The sequence below is a fragment of the Bubalus kerabau genome, chromosome 21 (genome assembly GCF_029407905.1).
Source record: "Bubalus kerabau isolate K-KA32 ecotype Philippines breed swamp buffalo chromosome 21, PCC_UOA_SB_1v2, whole genome shotgun sequence".
Classification (NCBI taxonomy): domain Eukaryota; kingdom Metazoa; phylum Chordata; class Mammalia; order Artiodactyla; family Bovidae; genus Bubalus; species Bubalus kerabau.
Window position 1 is genome coordinate 25,034,596 of NC_073644.1, and position 18,926 is coordinate 25,053,521.

The 18,926-nt window shown below is 40.5% G+C and overlaps 1 protein-coding gene across 3 annotated transcripts in view; it reads right to left on the reverse strand.

Annotated features, from left to right (window-relative positions):
* The window catches only part of MAPRE2 (microtubule associated protein RP/EB family member 2), a 186,612-nt gene that overhangs the window by 36,232 nt on the left and 131,454 nt on the right, over positions 1 to 18,926 (reverse strand). For all 3 annotated transcript variants that reach the window (XM_055559612.1, XM_055559611.1, XM_055559609.1), the window contains 2 exons: positions 9,053 to 9,198; positions 6,079 to 6,292 (listed from right to left, as the gene is read on the reverse strand). In XM_055559612.1, the coding sequence (XP_055415587.1) occupies positions 6,079 to 6,292; positions 9,053 to 9,198 (360 nt within the window). The remainder of the gene's footprint in view (positions 1 to 6,078; positions 6,293 to 9,052; positions 9,199 to 18,926) is intronic.

Consider the following 18,926-nt stretch of genomic DNA (forward strand, 5'->3'; position numbering starts at 1 on the left):
ATAGATGATCTGAATAACACCGTCTACTACCTTGATATTGATATTTCTAAAACACCATACAACCAACAACTGCAGAATGCATATTCTTTTCAAGTGACAATGACCAAGACAGACCACATCCTGGGCCAGAAAATCAAGATCAAAACAAGGATTTTAAAAACCACTGTAAACTGCCACATTTCACTGTTCCTCCTAAAAGACATAAAACAAATTAAACTTTGTGGGAAAGTAAAAGCAACTCTTCTTTACCCAGTGGTGATCGGCGATGCTTACTTAGATTACAGGTACTCAAAAAATATGCAAACACTGAACACAATCACTTTGTTAAGGTTGTATCAACAGCCTTCAAGAACCCCAAATTAAAGATAATTGAGTGAGAGTATTCATATACTCAATACAGTTTCTGAAAAATGCTGTTCAGATTTATTTAAATCTCCATTTAGGAATTTAATTATGATCATTCAAATGCTTTATTCTATTCTATGTCTTAGGTTGCTTCCTTTTTGAAATCATTTTCTAGTATTTCTGTTTAATCTTATTTTGAGGCCAGAATGCTAAAGTCCCTAAGGAAAAGAGAAAGCTCAGAATCAATTTCCATAGCAACTCTAAATCCACCACACTATATTTGTATATGGGAGTTTGATTTAAGTACATTAATATATGTGGATTTGCAACATGTCTAAGCTGTGGTTGCTATAGGAACCGCAACTTCAAATTTCCTTTTAAGTTTAGTAAGTGCTCAGACATAAGAACTGATCCCCCTGACAGATATCTCAAGTTGCAGATATGGTTGGCAGCAATAAATTTATAAACATGACTCACGATGATATATGCACTTAATAGATACCTGTCATTATGAAAACGTGCATTTTAATACATGTTCCTAGTTGGTAGATCAAAAGCAATTCAAGATGCAATTTCTCAGGATGGAGATAGAATAAAACTTTGCCAGGCAGCCATTCATCTTTAGCAAAAGCCTGTGCCATGCTGAAGCTTTCTATAGCCTAGCTAAGTCACCCATATACACACACACATCAACAAGCTCTATAGCTTCTCTGAATCCACAGACTATCCTGTTGTCTGTACTGAAATGGCAAAAAATCTGGCACATTCTCACAGAGACAGAACGCACCGAGCATCTGTAGTGCATCTATTTTGTACACAAGCAAATAACCCATGGTGTGTGGCTGTATAAGTACTCTGTGTGATGTAAAGACACAATTTTTTTCTTCCCATGTAGACAGTCCATTCTTAATTATCATTGTGGATAATCCATCCCATGATTACTTTTCCCAGTTTTAACATGGCCTCTTTGCCACGAGGGACACTGGCTCCCGCATACTGCTCTTCATGTATGATAGCCCGGACCTGCACGTTAGCTTTAATATTAGCTTCTAGAAGTATTTAGAGAGAGATAAAGCCACTGCAGAATGGACCAAATATTTCAAAGCCAAAGTGAAAAAAAAAATAAATAAATAAAGACCATCTCCTATTTTCAATTATACCAGACGTTGCTTGTTTTCACTAATGCAGATAATTAAGAAATGACCAAGGCTTAGAGGTGGAAACAAATTACTTCCGAGTGTTACTAACCAGGCATCACTGTGAAATAACTGAATAGGTAGGTGAACTTCCCAGACAGCTGGGGGCCCTCAGCTCATCAAGCAGTTTAATTTGTCTTAATTTTTTTTTCTTTCTGGCCATGCAGCACAGCTTGTGGGATCTCAGCTCTCTGACCAGGGACTGAACATAGGTCATGGTAGTGAAAGCCCAGAATCCCAACCACTAGGCCACCAGGGAACTCCTTGTCTTACATTTTGGATGGACAAAATCAGACTTGCGTATGAGGATGGCTTTGAATGGTTTTAGACAAGAGGCAGAGAGGCCAGTTTAGAGATTGTAAAACAGTTAGTGGGAGAGATGATTATCAAGAGAAAATTAAAATCTTAAGAATTAGAAGGGAACTCGGAGTGTATCAACCAGTACATGCTGGTATCGTGTGGATCCTGAGGACGACAGACACATGGCACTCTGTGATTCAGCAATAAATATCTCAGGCTGCTGGACCACTGATAACATTTGGGGTTTTTCTGTCTCTTCTTTTACTGATACTCATACTTTCTATAGCTATCATTGCACTCCTTGCCTAATAAGGTACCTGCTGAGAAACCATACCCCCATGTTTGTTATAGTTCTATCCAAATTAAGAAAGAGCAAATAAAGTGGATCAAGAAACACACATTTCCAGTTATAAAGTAAATAAGGCATGAGGTTATAAAACACAGAATATAGTCATGAATATTGTATTAACTTTGTACCGTTCAGATGGTAATTAGAATCACTGTGGTGATCACTTTGCAATGTATACAAATGACAAGTCTCTATATTATACACCTGAAACTAATATAGACTTGTATGTCAATTAAAAAAAAATCAAATAAATAAATGTAAAAGAAAGAGCAAATAGGCTCTGGATAAGTATTCTAGGAACTCTCCCTTTCTAAAGTATATGAATTTGATAGCGCAGATTCTATACCTATTCTGACTTTTAGAATATTCTGGCTTATGTTTTCTTGGCTGCTTTCCCAAGAGTTGGATACATGACCCCTAGGGGGAAAAATATAGGAGTCTTTCTCCTATGATAGCTTTTAAAACCATGTTCTACCTGTCCTGGTGATGTATACATGTGACGCATACCTGGGCTACCATTTTCTCAGTGTAGTTTTACTACTCCACCATGTCCAACAGTCAGGACATGGTTCATAGAAAAGGGGACTGACGGCTGGTCTGACTCCTGGAAATATCCTTTGTCTTTGATTAGGACCAGTGAGGTAAACGCGGTCAAGGCATCAGGAACACAAGCCTGAGGAATACTGCCTTCCCGAACACAAGAAACCAAATTTATCATCTGTTTCCCGAGCTTTGTCACCCGAGAAGTTAAGCTCTGGAAACAGTATTATTTCTCTTCCAGGTTCATGGACATTTTTTCTATCAAAATGGCACAAGGTCCTCTGTGGCTTTTGTGAAAGACAGATGAGGGAGTTCCTGGAAAGCAAGGCCAAGGCAGCACATGGACAGTTCTTTTGTGTGTGTGTTGGGGGTGGGGGGATGGTGCCAGTTTAAGGACACATTATGATCGCAGAAGAAAAATGTTTTGAGGCCTGTCCAGGTCTACTGCTGAAACTTGAAAAAGTGGCAGCTGCGATTCAAGATGAATCGGGACATCATTAGCAGTTGCAGAAAAAAAGCCGGAGGCCAGCGCAACCAGCCGATCTTGTCCCCCCACCTCCATCTGCCTGTATCTCCCCGGCTCCGGAGGAGGCACAGCACTCCCCTTCTTGATTCTGGTCCGAGAAGAATGACAGCCTCTGATCAAAGCTGAAGGCCAATTTAAACCGCCGTATGTTTTGGTTCCCCAGTTTCCCTGTGGCTTCATTTTTACCCAACCTCTTGCAGCACCTCTGTCCCCCCAAAAGGTAAACACATTCCCTTTCCTCTCCAAACCTCTTTTGATGGCCCTGACCCCGTTTTTTTCCCCTGCAGCCTCAGGGTCATGCTCCACCAGTTTTCCCTCTTGAGTCCTGCTATAGTCCTTCTCAGAGAATCTTTCTCCCATTTTACAAACCAGCTCCTTGTGCCTTGTCCGAAAAGCAAACAAAGTCAAATCCAGGACAATACCATTGTCCCCCTCTAGTCTAACTTTCTAAAGCATCTGTCAGCTCTTCCCCATCAAAATGGGGAAACATACCATCAAAATGTTTTTATTTTCCTCCACCTTTTTCCTGACCTTTTGGTGAAGGCAGAATCTCCTCTCCCCACATCACTTTCACAGCTGTGTATAACACCCTTGTTAGGCCGCTGCCATCGAGGTGGATGGATTCAGCATTTCAACAGACCAATTTTGCTCAAGGACAATTAATTACCTCCCAGGAGCCAGATTTCCTCAGCCTATTTTCAGGCTTCATCCTACTTGAGCTCTCCACAATTAATACTTGGTGCTTTTGGTGGACCCTCTTGCTAGAAACGTCCTACTCTGCTACTGAGCTGTTTTTTTCCCTGATGTTCCTCCTTTTCTCAGTTTAGCAAGGGTTTTCTTCTTGCCCTTAAGTGTATGTGTTCCCAAAGATCTGTGCTTCGTTTATTTATTTACAGCTGCGTTGGGTCTTTGTTGGTGTGGTGAGCAAGGGTTACTCTTCGTTGTGTGCTCAGGTTTCCCATTGCGGGCTCAGACGGTAAAGCGTCTGCCTACAATGCGGGAGACCCGGCTTTGATCCCTGGGTCAGGAGGATCCTCTGGAGAAGGAAATGGCAACCCACTCCAGTATTCTTGCCTGGAAAATCCCATGGATAGAGGAGCGTGATAGGCTACAGCCTACAGTCCATGGGGTCGAAAAGAGTCGGACACGACTGAGCGACTTCACTTTCACTTTTCTCTTGCTGCAGAGCACAGGCTGTGGGCACATGGGCTCTAGCTGTGGAGCACAGGCTTAGGTGCTTGGAGGCATGTGGGATCTTCCTGGACTAGGGATTGAATCCATGTCTCCTGCCCTGACAGGTGGATTCTTAACCACCGGACCACCAGGGAAGTCTCTTGTCTTTTTTTTTTTTTTTTTTAAGCTTATTTAATTCTATGGCTTCAAAGTTGGGATTTTTATGCTGTCTGAGTTTCCTTCCTCCAATTCCTTTAACCCATTCCTGGACCCATCACTCCACTAAGAGACCCCCAAGTTGAAACATCCAATGGACCCTCCCAGTCCTCAGTGTACTGGACTCCTCAACAGGTTTAGACACTGATAATTGTTCTGCTCCCCTGACACGTTATTCCCTCATTTCTTTCCATCTTTCTGGCATCTTCCCTGCTCCCAGGTGAGTCCCTCCTTTTCTACCCAAACATTAAATGTTCAAGTTCCTTGGGGACTCCCCCTTTCTTACTCAGGACTAACTTCCAGCCTCAATTACCTGGATGTGGGAGACTCACCAAATGTTTATCTCTAGCTGACACTTCCTTGAGTTCCAGATACCTGTACTCATTGTTTACTACTGCACGCATGCATGCTCAGTTGTGTCAAAATCTTTGTGACATCATGGACTACAGCCCGCCAGATTCCTCTGTCCATGGGATTTTCCAGGCAAGAATATTGGAGCGGGTTGCCGTTTTCTTGTCTAGGAGATCTTCCCGACCCAGGGGTTGAACCTGTGTCTCATGAATTGGCAGGCAGATTCTTTACCACTGGGCCATCTGGGAAGTCTTATTATAACCATTTTTAATCATTCTGATTAGAGATTGGGCATAAATAAGGAATTTGTATTCTGATAAAATGAAGGTTACTGAATTAACAAGTGTAAATGCTGGTTTTCAAATGGAAACACATGGTTTCTGAGGATTTCATTGTTTAACTGTCCAGTACCACAGCTGGTGTTTATAATAATGACCCTCATTTAACAGGAACACATTCTGCTTGGTAAAGTCTGTTTTTTTTTTTTTTTTTTAGGAAAGAATGTTTGTAACATATCTTACAAAGATTTTTCTCTAGAAGAGTTAAACATTTTTTAAAGTTCCAGGTATTTATCATTAGTGACTTCACTTTTGGACAAAGTTGGCTAAGTGAGGTCTTGCTGAACGTGGTCCCATAAAAACTGGCACTGCCCACACAGGAGACAGGATGGATTTTTCATGAATTTCCTCTGAAGGATTACAGAATATGATCCATATTTAAAAGTGTTAACAAGTTCATATTCTAGATTCTACTGGCCGCAATTAAACAATAAAAATATGTTGAAATCTAATCACATTACTTGAAATTTCTCAAAAAAAGAAAAAGGAAAATGCAATCTATCCCTGAAGTTGTACAGCTTCAGTGACACCCAGTGAATAGTTCTGCCTTTTTAATAGTTTAAATTCTGATTGTTAGACTTATTACTAGGAAGATAAATGTGGTCAAACAGACAACAATAAAAATCATCCAGAGGTGTGAAAATACTGACTACTGGGAAGAACCAAGCAAACACAGGATAGCACAGGGGGGCCGGAGGCATTTCCCAACACGAAAGTGACTCCAGAATGACACTGCTCTAGTACCTGCTGTGGGGGAGTTGGCATGGTGGGACTTCTTGGGCAGGTTGAAGATCTGTTCACCCGGGTCGGGAGGAGGGATTGCGTCTTGCCCTTGTCGTGCCTCTACGGGGTCATACTCCTTCCCATCGTAGTTAGCATCGTAGAACTTCTTAAACCACTGGATAAAATCCAGGTTGTCCTGGAAACGCCCTTTCACTAGCTTCTCCACGGGAATTACCTGCAGTATAAAAGCACCGGGTGAGTCACAACCCCCAGGCTGGTTTGTATTTAACACAATTGAAGAGCTCCCGAAACAGAACTATTTCCCTGTGTCTGCAATTCATGCCTCCTGGCCTCTCCCCTAGTGTCTTAGCCAGCGGTATCCCAAAATCCATAGAATTCTTCATTATACTAAAGAAAAATTAAAATGGTGTAGCTGATTCTCCTAGGATGTTTAATACATCCGAACAAACCATAAGGAAAATTAAAAGGTTGCAGCTAATTTGCCTGGAATATTTAACACATCTGAACAAACCTTCCAAAATAAGGAATACCCTGAACTGTCAAGAAGGGCGGAGCCTCTTCATAGAATGTTTATTGCCAGAGCATCTCCCCTTAAAAACATGTGCGTCTGGGATGTTGTGCTGTTCCAACACACACAGCTCGATGGGTTTTCCTTATTTCCTCATAACACTTGGTCCAGTTGTGTTGGAATAAGCTCTTAAACTGACTGTTACTGTTAGAGAGTACCAATGAATAAGAACTCAAGTCAATGAAAACACACACTAATCTAATGGTTCTTCTGAAACAAAATGAGCTTTCATGGAACTTATTTACAATGTAGAGACACAAGCATAAAATAAAAGCAACTAACCACAATACAGGGCACAGTAATTCATGAGCTACACAGAAACACAGTTAATGTGCCATGGGTGGATGGGGGTGCGGAGGAAAAAAGAAATGGATTCAGGTGAGGGGAGTCATAGAAGGGACTGAAGTCACAGAAGGGAGGGGGGTCTTCTCCTGGAGGAGGAGACACTTAGCATTTATGTCAATTTCTGGGACGAAGCTAGCTTTTCATGGAGTACTTTCCTATTGGTAACCTAAAAAGCCAATCAGTATTACCTTCAGAGGTCTTTTCATGGTACTATTTATAAATATTTTCTGTTAAAAATAAATATTGTACTATTAAAAAGAAACATTGTACTATTTCTAAATATTTTGTAACTTTTGTTTATGCTAATACTGTGATTATTTTAGAAAGAGCCTTCTTGGAGCACAAGGGCCTTTCATTAACATGCTACTGTATTCTGCTTTCTGCCAAACATGAACACGTATCAACAGTTTTAGATGCTGCTGCTGCATTAGCCAGTCAAAGCAGGTACTTAGTTCTGTTGACCTAATTTTGCATTTCCTATCAAAATGAAAGTCCCGAGGTCATAAGTCCAAAATCAGAGGTGACAAGCAAATATCTGTACAGGTGCTTCTCCTGCGCTGCCACAGGCTAGAACAACACGGACAGGGACACGGTCTCCACACCAGGACCCTTGGGTAGAATCGTAGCATATTAAGCTGGAGAGGCCAATGAAGGTCATCAAGGTCACTGTCCCTCCAGTGACAGCACCAGAATTTTATCTTCAACATTCTTTTCTTTTTAATCTTCAACATTCTTACCAATGGCTAACCCGCCCTCTGTGTGAACACTTCTACGGAGATGAAGCTGCAATTTTGTTACATAGCAAGTTCCGTCAATAAACCCACGAATGGGTGTCTCTTCTCTATTCTGTCTAGAAACACGTACACAGAAATAGTACAGAAATGTACAGAGAAATACTGCTAATGAGGAAGGAGACCCTGCACAACTCTTTATTTAACTTGCTATTTTATACTGGATTATAGTCGATTAACAAGGTTGTGATAGTTCTAGGTACACTCTACGCTTTAGTTTTGAATAAATACACAAGGAGCCAAGATGCAAATTAACCACAGCAAAGCTCATAAACTTGAAAATGATTCAAGAGGTTGAAACGTGTAAGAGATTATATGTTTTGCAATACAAATAATGAGAAGCCAAAATTTTCTTAATGTTTTGATAAGAATGCTTTAATTATATGCTTTGAAGACACTAACTGCATTAAATTAAAAATATATACAATTCAGCAAACTTTTCTGTTTTCTTTTAACCTCTTATAACCCAATATTTAATTTTTTTATTTTCATAGACTATTTATTACTATGCAAAGAAAAGTTTTCCATTTCTCCCTTGCCTTTCTTTTTTTCCTTATTTAAAATTCATTTCTTTCCAACTTATTCCCTCCAAGAGCTATATCCTAAATAAAGACTATGAATTTAGTACGTATATGAACTGAATGGGCTTCAGCAATAGTCCTTATGGGAGGAAAAAGGACTCCAGCCTAACTTCATTTGTATCACGCTAGAATAAAATTTTAAAGTTCAAAGGGGGTAAAAGAACATTTTATGGACAATGAGTGAGAATCTGAGAATATACACGGGACACTCGGGACAGGTAGTCCCTCACTTTAACTTCATAACCACAGGGACCTGGGTGCCAATCCCATTTTACAGATGGGTATACTCAAAGAATTTAAATAACTTGCTCAAGTCATGGTGCTACGATTCAAAGCCATGCCATTTGTTCGGGATTTCGTGATTTCTTTAAAGAAACGAAACATACGAAGAGCCACAGTGGCATCTGGCAAACATGAAAATTTCTCACCTGCATTGCTAATACAGAATAAGAACATTTTAGCATTCATGATTTCTGTTAGAATTTTTAGTTGAATGGCTACAAGTTTAGAAATCTTAGATAAAAACCTCAACCAGGTATGAGAAGTGAGGGTTGTGCTTTATGCTGTACGTACAGAACTCAGCCTACTGATATCAAGATATAGCCCCTTGAAATGTTTTTGGATTTCTGCACAAAAAGAAGGTTAAGCAAAGACGATGCCTTTTACAGAGGTACAAATCTGTCTCCTACCTTATCAACATTCATTCGCTTGAACGATGCTTGCAGAAGCTTAAAATTGTGAATGTATTCATGCTCCAACTTCGCCTGAAATTTTACCTTCTTCAAACTAATGCAGCCTGGGAAGAGCATGTCCATGAACTGGCAGTAGGCTGCTCCTGAAAAGAGACAAGGACAGGACAGGTGTGAGTCTGAAGGTACCACGTGTGACTGAGCGGTGCTGGGCAGGAGGGAGCCCCACGTCCTCAGCCCTCCCCTGTGTGCTCCTCTCCTCACTGCACCCACACCTCCTGGTCCACCAGGGCTGGGTGCTGGAGGGCAGGGGTGCAGCTGGATGCAGCTCCTCCACTTCCTCACCCCTAACCACTGTGGTACAGACGCTCTTCACAACAGCATCACCGGATTCCATGAACAATGAACAGAACTTCATTCTTTTTTTTTTTTTTTAATTTTATTTTATTTTTAAACTTTACATAACTGTATTAGATTTGCCAAATATCAAAATGAATCCGCCACAGGTATACATGTGTTCCCCATCCTGAACCCTCCTCCCTCCTCCCTCCCCATTCCATCCCTCTGGGTCGTCCCAGTGCACCAGCAGAACTTCATTCTTTAACACGTAAGGAAATCAGCGTGATAGCAACTCTTCTTAGCTTCTCTCAGAAAAAAAAGGAGCATATTTTTCCTTCCATCGAGCTGCTACCGGCTCCAAATCATTAACATATATAAGAGAAAAACAGCCGAAAATGTCTACATGAGCAAACTACAGGAAATATGGAGCTCAGAAAAAGAATATGTATACGACGCCCAAGCTGTTTTAAATCCACCCTGTAAAATGGCTGAGGTGAAACTGTTTAACTAAGCCATCTAATACCAAAAATAGTTGTGTACCGATTTAATTCCAGTCCAGAGCAATGGGGTTCCTATATTAACATGAAGGACGGAGACATGGAGGCTGAAACTTACACAAGTTCAGAGTCATGCTGTTTATGACTGAGAAATGAAAATAATAGACATGTCCAATAAGTCCCTTGAGGAAATAGTCATAGAAAAAAGGGTTCATTAGTAGGTCTTTCATATACATCTGTATGGACATTTTTATGAAGAACTCTTAGAACAATTTCAACTAGAAAATTGCAGAGGGATCACACATACTAATTCATACCTTCTTAACAGTAAAGGCTAAAGGCACTTAGTAAAAGAAATTCCAAGTCAGAAGGATTATCTTTCTTTCACAAGTAGAAAAAGAAATTGAGTGGTGAGAATGGGAACAAATGGCCATTTGTGAGTTCTTTTTGCTTCTGCACTTCTCCAGATCTCTCAGTCTGTTTCTATAATATGCCAGTAATATGCCTTTTTGAACATAAAGGGCTCCACTCCATCCACTGGTATCAAGGTTTTGTAAGAAGCCTTTCATTCTGTTTGAGAAACTCTCCCTTACATAGGAAGAGACTACTTGGTCTCTTATGTCAAAGGGAGGCTGAGCATCCTTTACTGAGATAGGAATCCAAGAAAGGAGGGAAGCAGAAAATGTTAGTTGCTTAATCGTGTACAGCTCTTTGTGGTCCCATGGGCTAGCCTACCAAGCTCCTCTGTCCATGAGATTTTCCAGGATAGATACTGGAGTGGGTTGCCACTCCCTTCTCCAGGGGATCTTCCCGACCCAGGGATTGAACCCGGGTCTCCTGCATTGCAGGCAGATTCTTTACTGTCTGAGCCACCCGAGAAGCCCTATCAAGGAACTAGGGGCTGCTGCTAAATACAAAACAGTGAGGCAACCCATTATTTGTAGGTAAGACTATAAGGTGAGTCAAGGCAAAATGGAAGTGGTCAAACAGGAGATGGCAAGAGCGAACATTGACATTCTAGGAATCAGCAAACTAAGATGGACTGCAATGGGTGAATTTAAGTCAGATGACCATCATATCTACTACTGTGGGCAGGAATCCCGTAGAGCATAGTGATAGTGAAGTCGTTGAGTCCTGTCCGACTCTTTGTGACCCCATGGACTGTAGCCTACCAGGCTTCTCCGTCCATGGGATTCACCAGGCAAGAATACTAGAGTGGGTTATTATTTCCTTCTCCAGGTGATCTTCCCGACCCAGGGATCGAACTCAGGTCTCCTGCATTGGAGGCAGACGCTTTAACCTCTGAGCCACCAGGGAAGCCCCTTAGAGTATTGAGTAGCCATATAGAGTAGCCACCATAGTCAACAAAAGAGTCCAAAATGCAATACTTAGATGCAATCTCAAAAATGACAGAATGATCTCTGTTCGTTTCCAAGGCAAACCATTCGATATCACGGTAATCCAAGTCTATGCCCCGACCAGTAATGCTGAAGAAGCTGAAGTTGAATGGTTCCATGAAGACCTACAAGACCTTTTAGAACTAACACCCAAAAAAGATGTCCTTTTCATTATAGGGGACTGGAATGCAAAAGTAGGAAGTCAAGAAACACCTGGAGTAACAGGCAAATTTGCCCTTGGAGTACAGAATGAAGCAGGGCAAAGGCTAATAGAGTTTTGCCAGGAAAATGCACTGGTAATAGCAAACACCCTCTTCCAACAACACAAGAGAAGACTCTACACATGGACATCACCAGATGGTCAACACTGAAATCAGATTGATTATATTCTTTGCAGTCAAAGATGGAGAAGCTCTATACAGTCAGCAAAAACAAGACTGGGAGCTGACTGTGGCTCAGATCATGAACTCCTTATTGCCAAAATCAGACTTAAATTGAAGAAAGTGGGGAAAACCACTAGATCATTCAGGTATGATCTAAATCAAATCCCTTATGATTATACAGTGGAAGTGAGAAATAGATTTAAGGGTCTAGATCTGATAGATAGAATGCCTGATGAACTATGGACGGAGGTTCGTGACATTGTACAGAAGACAGGGATCAAGACCATCCCCATGGAAAAGAAATGCAAAAAAGCAAACTGGCTGTCTGAGGAGGCCTTACAAATAGCTGTGAAAAGAAGAGAAGCAAAAAGCAAAGGAGAAAAGGATCTGAATATAAGCATCTGAATACAGAGTTCCAGAGAATCCAGAGGAGAGATAAGAAAGCCTTCCGCAGCGATCCATGCAAAGAAATAGAGGAAAACAATAGAATGGGAAAGACTAGAGAGCTCCTCAAGAAAATTAGATACCAAGGGAATATTTCATACAAAGATGGGCTCAATAAAGGACAGAAATGGTTAGCACTTCCCTGGTGGCTCAGACAGTAAAGCGTCTGCCTACCATGCGGGAGACCTGGGTTCGATCTCTGGGTCGGGAAGATCTCCTGCAGAAGGAAATGGCAACCCACTCCAGTACTCTTGCTTAGAAAATCCCATGGAAAAAGGAGCCTGGTAGGTTACAGTCCATGGGATCACAAAGAGTCAGACAGGACTGAGTGACGTCACTTAACAGAAGCAGAAGATATTAAGAAGAGGTGGCAAGAATAAATACACAGAAGAACTGTACAAAAAAGATCTTCACGACCCAGATAATCACGATGGTGTAATCACTCACCTAGAGCCAGATATCCTGGAACGTGAAGTCAAGTGGGCCTTAGGAAGCATCACTATGAACAAAGCTGGTGGAGGTGATGGAATTCCAGTTGAGCTCTTTCAAATCCTGAAAGATGATGCTGTGCAAGTGCCGCACTCAATATGCCAGCAAATTTGGAAAACTCAGCAGTGGCCACAGGACTGGAAAAGGTCAGTTTTCATTCCAATCCCAAAGAAAGGCAATGCCGAAGAATGCTCAAACTACCGCACAATTGCACTCATCTCACACGCTAGTAAAGTAATGCTCAAAATTCTCCAAGCCAGGCTTCAGCAATATGTGAACCAAGAACTTCCAGATGTTCACGCTGGTTTTAGAAAAGGCAGAGGAATGAGAGATCAAATTGCCAACATCTGCTGGATCATGGAAAAAGCAAGAGAGTTCCAGAAAAACATCTATTTCTGCTTTATTGACTATGCCAAAGCCTTTGACTGTGTGGATGACAATAAACTGTGGAAAATTCTGAAAGAGATGGGAATACCAGACCACCTGACCTGCCTCTTGAGAAACCTGTATGCAGGTCAGGAAGCAACAGTTAGAACTTGACATGGAACAGACTGGTTCCAAATAGGAGAAGGAGTATGTCAAGGCTGTATATTGTCACCCTGCTTATTTAACTTATATGTAGAGTAGAAATGCTGGGCTGGATGAAGCACAAGCTGGAATCAAGACTGCTCGGAGAAAAACAAATTACCTCAGATATGCAGATGACACCACCGTTATGGCAGAAAGTGAAGAACTAAAGAGACTCTTGATGAAAGTGAAAGAGGAGAGTGAAAAAGTTGGCTTAAAGCTCAACATTCAGAAAACTAAGACCATGGCAGCCTGTTCCATTACTTCATGGCAAATAAACGGGGAAACAGTGGAAACAGTGGCTGACTTTATTTTTTTGGGCTCCAAAATCACTGCAGATGGTGACTGCAGCCATGAAATTAAAAGACGCTTACTCCTTGGTAAGGAAAGTTATGACCAACCTAGACAGCATATTCAAAAGCAGAGACATTACTTTGCCAACAAAGGTCCATCTAGTCAAGGCTATGGTTTTTCCAGTGGTCATGTATGGATGTGAGAGTTGGACTACAAAGAAAACTGAATGCCGAAGAATTGATGCTTTTGAACTGTGGTGTTGGAGAAGACTCTTGCGAGTCCCTTGGACTGCAAGGAGATCCAACCAGTCCATCCTAAAGGAGATCAGCCCTGGGTATTCATTGGAAGGACTGATGTTGAAGCTGAAACTCCAATATTTTGGCCACCTGATATGAAGAGCTGACTCATTTGAGAAGACCCTGATGCTGGGAAAGTTTGAGGGCAGGAGAAAGGGACGACAGAAGATGAGATGGTTGGATGGCATCACCGATTCAATGGACATGAATTTGGGTAAAATCCGGGAGTTGGTGATGGACAGGGAGGCCTGGTGTGCAGTGGTTCATGGGGTCCTGAAGAGTCGGACATGACTGAGCAACTGAACTGAACTGATAAGGTGATAAAATAAAGGCCACAATAAGTTATCACCTCCAGGATCTTTACATCTGTGATGCCTCCTTTAGACGCCAATACCCTGAGTACAAAACTGGGATTTTGTAGTCAAGCAGATGGGTTCTCTTAAAAACAAGACAACATAAAACAAACCAAAGCAAAATACACTGGAGGAAATAAGCATCAGGACCCTGGGGGCGTGTTCTTACAGCTGTCATCCATTATCTGGGTCTTCCTTTTGACGTGCCACCAGATAGAGCCAATACCAATAGCCATTCAACATAATTTTTATAGAAAAGGGGATGTCTAAACACAAGTGTCTTATTACCTGCCATTTAAAGAGTTATTTTCACTTCTGTAGTGTTTAGCATAAAGTTTACTTATGGAGACACCAGTATCTACGCATTCTTACAAACCTACCAAGCAAATCACTCATTTTCCAAATTTGAAAAGTAATAGCAGCTTTTGAGGAAAAAAAAAATCTTACAGTATGTGAAGCAAGGAACAAAAAGTCATCTCCATCTCATCATCCAGAGAAAACCACTGTTAATATTCTGGCACAACCCATTCTTTTTTTTTTTTAATTTAACAGACCGTGATTCCCTTTCCGGATCATTAAATATTCTCTACTGACATTTTTAATGGCCTTCTGATTTTTATATCATGCTTAGCAACTTTCCCAAGCCAAGATTACATAAATATGCATGTGTATTTTCTTTAAGTACTTTTATGGTCTCCACTTTTACATTTACATTCTGAATCCATGTGGAATTTATTTTAGTCTATGATGTAAAGGATGGTTCTAATTTTAGTTATTCCAAATGTTAGTGAAAATGGCATTTTTGGCTCCCCAGCAATTGGACACCTTCCCATCTGAGTTGATGCAAGAGGGTCCTGCCTCCCACCACAGCACCGAAGGTGGGTGGACAGTCCTTTCCCCACACCCAGCCTGTGACTTAGGCTCTGTCTTTGCATGCTGTTGCCTGGGTTTCCAAATCTTGAGGGAAGGAGTGAAACATGCAGGGACCATTAGAATTTGGTCATGATGGCTACGGCGGGATCTAGCAGAAGCTGGAGCAGCCCAGCATCACCCTAACCATCCCAAGCCAGTGGCTTGAGCGAGGCTCTCTTTCTAGTTTCTTAGCATTTTTTGCTTGCTGTCATCTTCTGAGCTTGCTTCCCCAAAGACTCTGAGCTACCCAGTATCGTTTCTATAAATCTGTCTCTGCTTCAACTTGCCACAATTATTTTCTGCTATGTTCCAACCCCAAACGCTGATTGATAAAGTTAGGGAGGTGATGAACACCATCGTTTCATAAATAATCTATACTCTTTCCACCAAGGAATAATTGTTTTTACTCTCTATGACTTTTCTAATACATGCTCTTAAAGTCTCTTCTTAGTTGTTTTTTTTTTTTTTTTTTTTTTTGTGGGGCGGGGGGGGGGAGGGTCCTGTCCCTGTGATATTTGCACACTCTTCCTGGTGGCTCAGTGGTAAAGAGTGCTACCAATCTGCCTGCCAATGCAGGAGACCTGAGTTTGATCCTTGGGTTGCAAAGATTCCCTGGAGAATGAAATTCCCAGTATTCTTGTCTGGGAAGCCCCATGGACAGAGCCGCGGGTCACAGTCCGTGGGTTCACAAGAGTCAGACTTAGTGACTAAACAACAATCACATGTATTACAACATGGAGTATAATTTCTCCTCTCCCTTTCCTCAAAAATTTCTCAAATTCTATTATGCACTTATTCTTTCTATAATATTTTTGAATTTGTCATTCACAGCATGAAGAAAACAGATTTTCTTTTAAAAGTAGTCATTTACTATGTAATGACAGAGCTCTATTGAAATATAATTCATATACCATGAAGTTCAACCTTCTCAAGTTTATAATCCAGAGGTTTTTAATACAGTCACAGAATCATGCCTCTATCCACTTTCTAATTCCAGAAGATTTTCAAGATTTTCACCTGCCAAAAAAATCCCAGTCATGTTAGCTGAGACTCTTGACTCTCTCCTCCCCCAAGGCCATGGTAATTAAGCACTAAATCAGTTTTCGGTTGCTATGGACTTGCTTACTCTGGACATTTCATATAAATGGAATCACAAAGTATGTGGCCTTTGTATCCGGTTTCACTCACTTAGCAAAATCTTTCCCAGGTTCATCCAGGTTGTGGCATGTCTCAGAACGTCATGTTCTTTTTTTATGGCTGAATAATACTCCATTGTATGAATACAACATATTTTATTGATTCAATCATCAGCTGATCAACATTTGAGTTGTTTTCACTTTGGGGTTATTATGAGCAAGGCTGCTACAAACATTCATGTACAAGATTTTACATGAACATAAGTTTTCTATTCTCCTGAGATATACCTAGGAGTGGAAAATGGCACCTTTGTGTTTAACATTTTGAGGGACAGCCAGACTGTTTTCCAAAGCAGGTGCTCCACTTCACAATCCCACCAGCAATGTATGAGGGTTCCAGGTTCTCCAGATCTTCACCAACATTTACTGTCTTTTTGATTCCAGCCATCCTAGTGCATGTAAATTTTTGATTTCCCTAAAGACAAATGACATTAAACATCTCTTCCATATGCTTTTTGACTATTTGTATATCTTCTTTGGAGAAATGTTTATGCAAATCCTTTGCAGGGGGTTAGTTGCTCAGTCATGTCCAACTCTTTGAGACCCCATGGACTGTGTAGCCCACCGGACTCCTCTGTCCATGGAATTTTCCATGCAAGAATACTGGAGTAGGTTGCTATTTCCTTCTCCAATGCTAATCCCTTGCTCATTTTTAAATGGGGTTAAATATCTTCTTATTGGTGAATTTAAGAGTTTTTTCTACATTTCAGAAACAAATCTTTTATCAGATATTTGCTTTGCAAATATTTTTCCCTGTGGATTGTCTTCTTCTTCTTTTAAAAATATTTATTTCTTTAGGCTGCATCAGGTCTTAGTTGTGGCACACAGGATCCAGTGGGATCTTCCATCCTTGTAACATGCAGGATCTTTAGCTGTGGTATGGAGAATCTTTAGTTGCTGCATGTGGGATCTAGATCCCTGATCAGGGATTGAACCTGGGCCCCCTGCATTGGGAGTGCAAAGTCTTAGTCACTGAACAGTCAAGGGAAGTCCCTGATAAGTCTTTTTCTTGATGATATCCTTTGAAGCACAAAATTTTTTAACTTTGATGAAGCACAATTCATCCATTGTTTCTTTTGGTAATTACTTGGCTTCTGTCATATCTAAGAAACCATTGCTTAATCCAAATGCATAATGATTTCACTTACTTTTCTTCTAAAAGTTGTTTAGTTTTAGTTCTTACATTTAGGTCAATGATGCATTTTCAATTATTTCTTCTATATGCTGTGAAGTTTGGATCCAAATGTCATTATTTTGCACATGACCATTCAGCTGTCCCAGCACCATTTAATTATCTTGGCACTCTTGTTGAAATCAATTAATGATATATATATATATATGGTTTATTCCTGAGCTTTCAATTCTATTCCATCTATATACCCATTCTTGGGTCAGTAACACTGTCCTGATTACTACAGGTTTGTAATCAGTTTTCAAATCAAAAGTAGAAGTCTTCAAACCTTGTTTTTCCTTTTCAAGATTCCTTCAGCTGTTCTGAGTTCCATGAATTTACCTATTAATCTTAGAATCAGCTCAATTCCTGTAAAAAGGTAGTTGAGATTCTGACAGGGACTTAACTGAATCTAAAGATTAATTTGGGGAGCAATGCCATCTTAACAACATTAGGTTTTCCAATCCACAAACAGGAGATATCTTTCCACTTAAGTTCCTCCAATGATGTTTCAAAGTTTTTAGTGTGCCTTACAATTCTTCGTTAAATTTCTTCCTATTGTATTCTCTTTAATTCTATTTTACATGGAACTGTACTCTTCATTTTATTTTCAGATAACACTAATAAGGTTGATTTGGGGATACTGATCTTGTATCCTTCAATCCTGCTTATTAGTTTTAATAGTTTTTTGTTGGTCCCTTAGGGTTTTCTACATACAAGATCATGACTAGTTTTACTTCTTTCTTTCCAAGCTGAATACCTCATTTCTTTTTCTTTCCCAACTGGCCTGGCTGGAACCTCTAAAAAATGTTGAATAAAAGTGCTAAGAGTGGGCCTCCTGTCTTATTCTTGGTCTTTGTGGGAGAAGCATCTAGTTATTCATTCTAAGTATGATAATCTTTGCAACCCTATGGGCTGTAGCCCACCAGGCTCCTCTGCCCATGGGATTTTCCAGGCAAGAATACTGGAGTGGGTTGCCATGCCCTCCTCCAGGGAATCTTCCCAACCCAGGGATTGAACTTGCATCTCTTATGTCTCCTGCATTGGCAGGCAGGTTCTTAACCATGAACACCACCACCTGGGAAGCCCAATATGATAATAACCATGGGTTTTTCATAGATGACATTATCAGATTGAAAAGTTCCTTTCTATTCCTAGTTTTAGTGGTTTTAAAGGGTATTAAATTTTATCAAATTCCTTTTTTAATATTCACTGAGACTATCACGTGGCCTTTGTCCTTTATTAATACTGAGTACAACATTGCTTTTCATATGTTAAGACAACCTTGCATTAACCCCACTTGATCCTAGTATATAATCCTTTTTGTATGTTGCTGGATTTATTCTGCTAGTATTTGTTGAGGATTTTTGTGTCTATATTCGTACGAGATACTGATCTATAGTTTTTGTGTGATTGTTTTTTTTTTTTTTTTTTTGGTTTTGATATCAGGGTGATACTGATCTCAGAGAATAAACTGTAAAGCATTCCCTCTCTTTTATTTTTTGGAAGAGTTTTTAAAGGATTGGTGTTAGATGT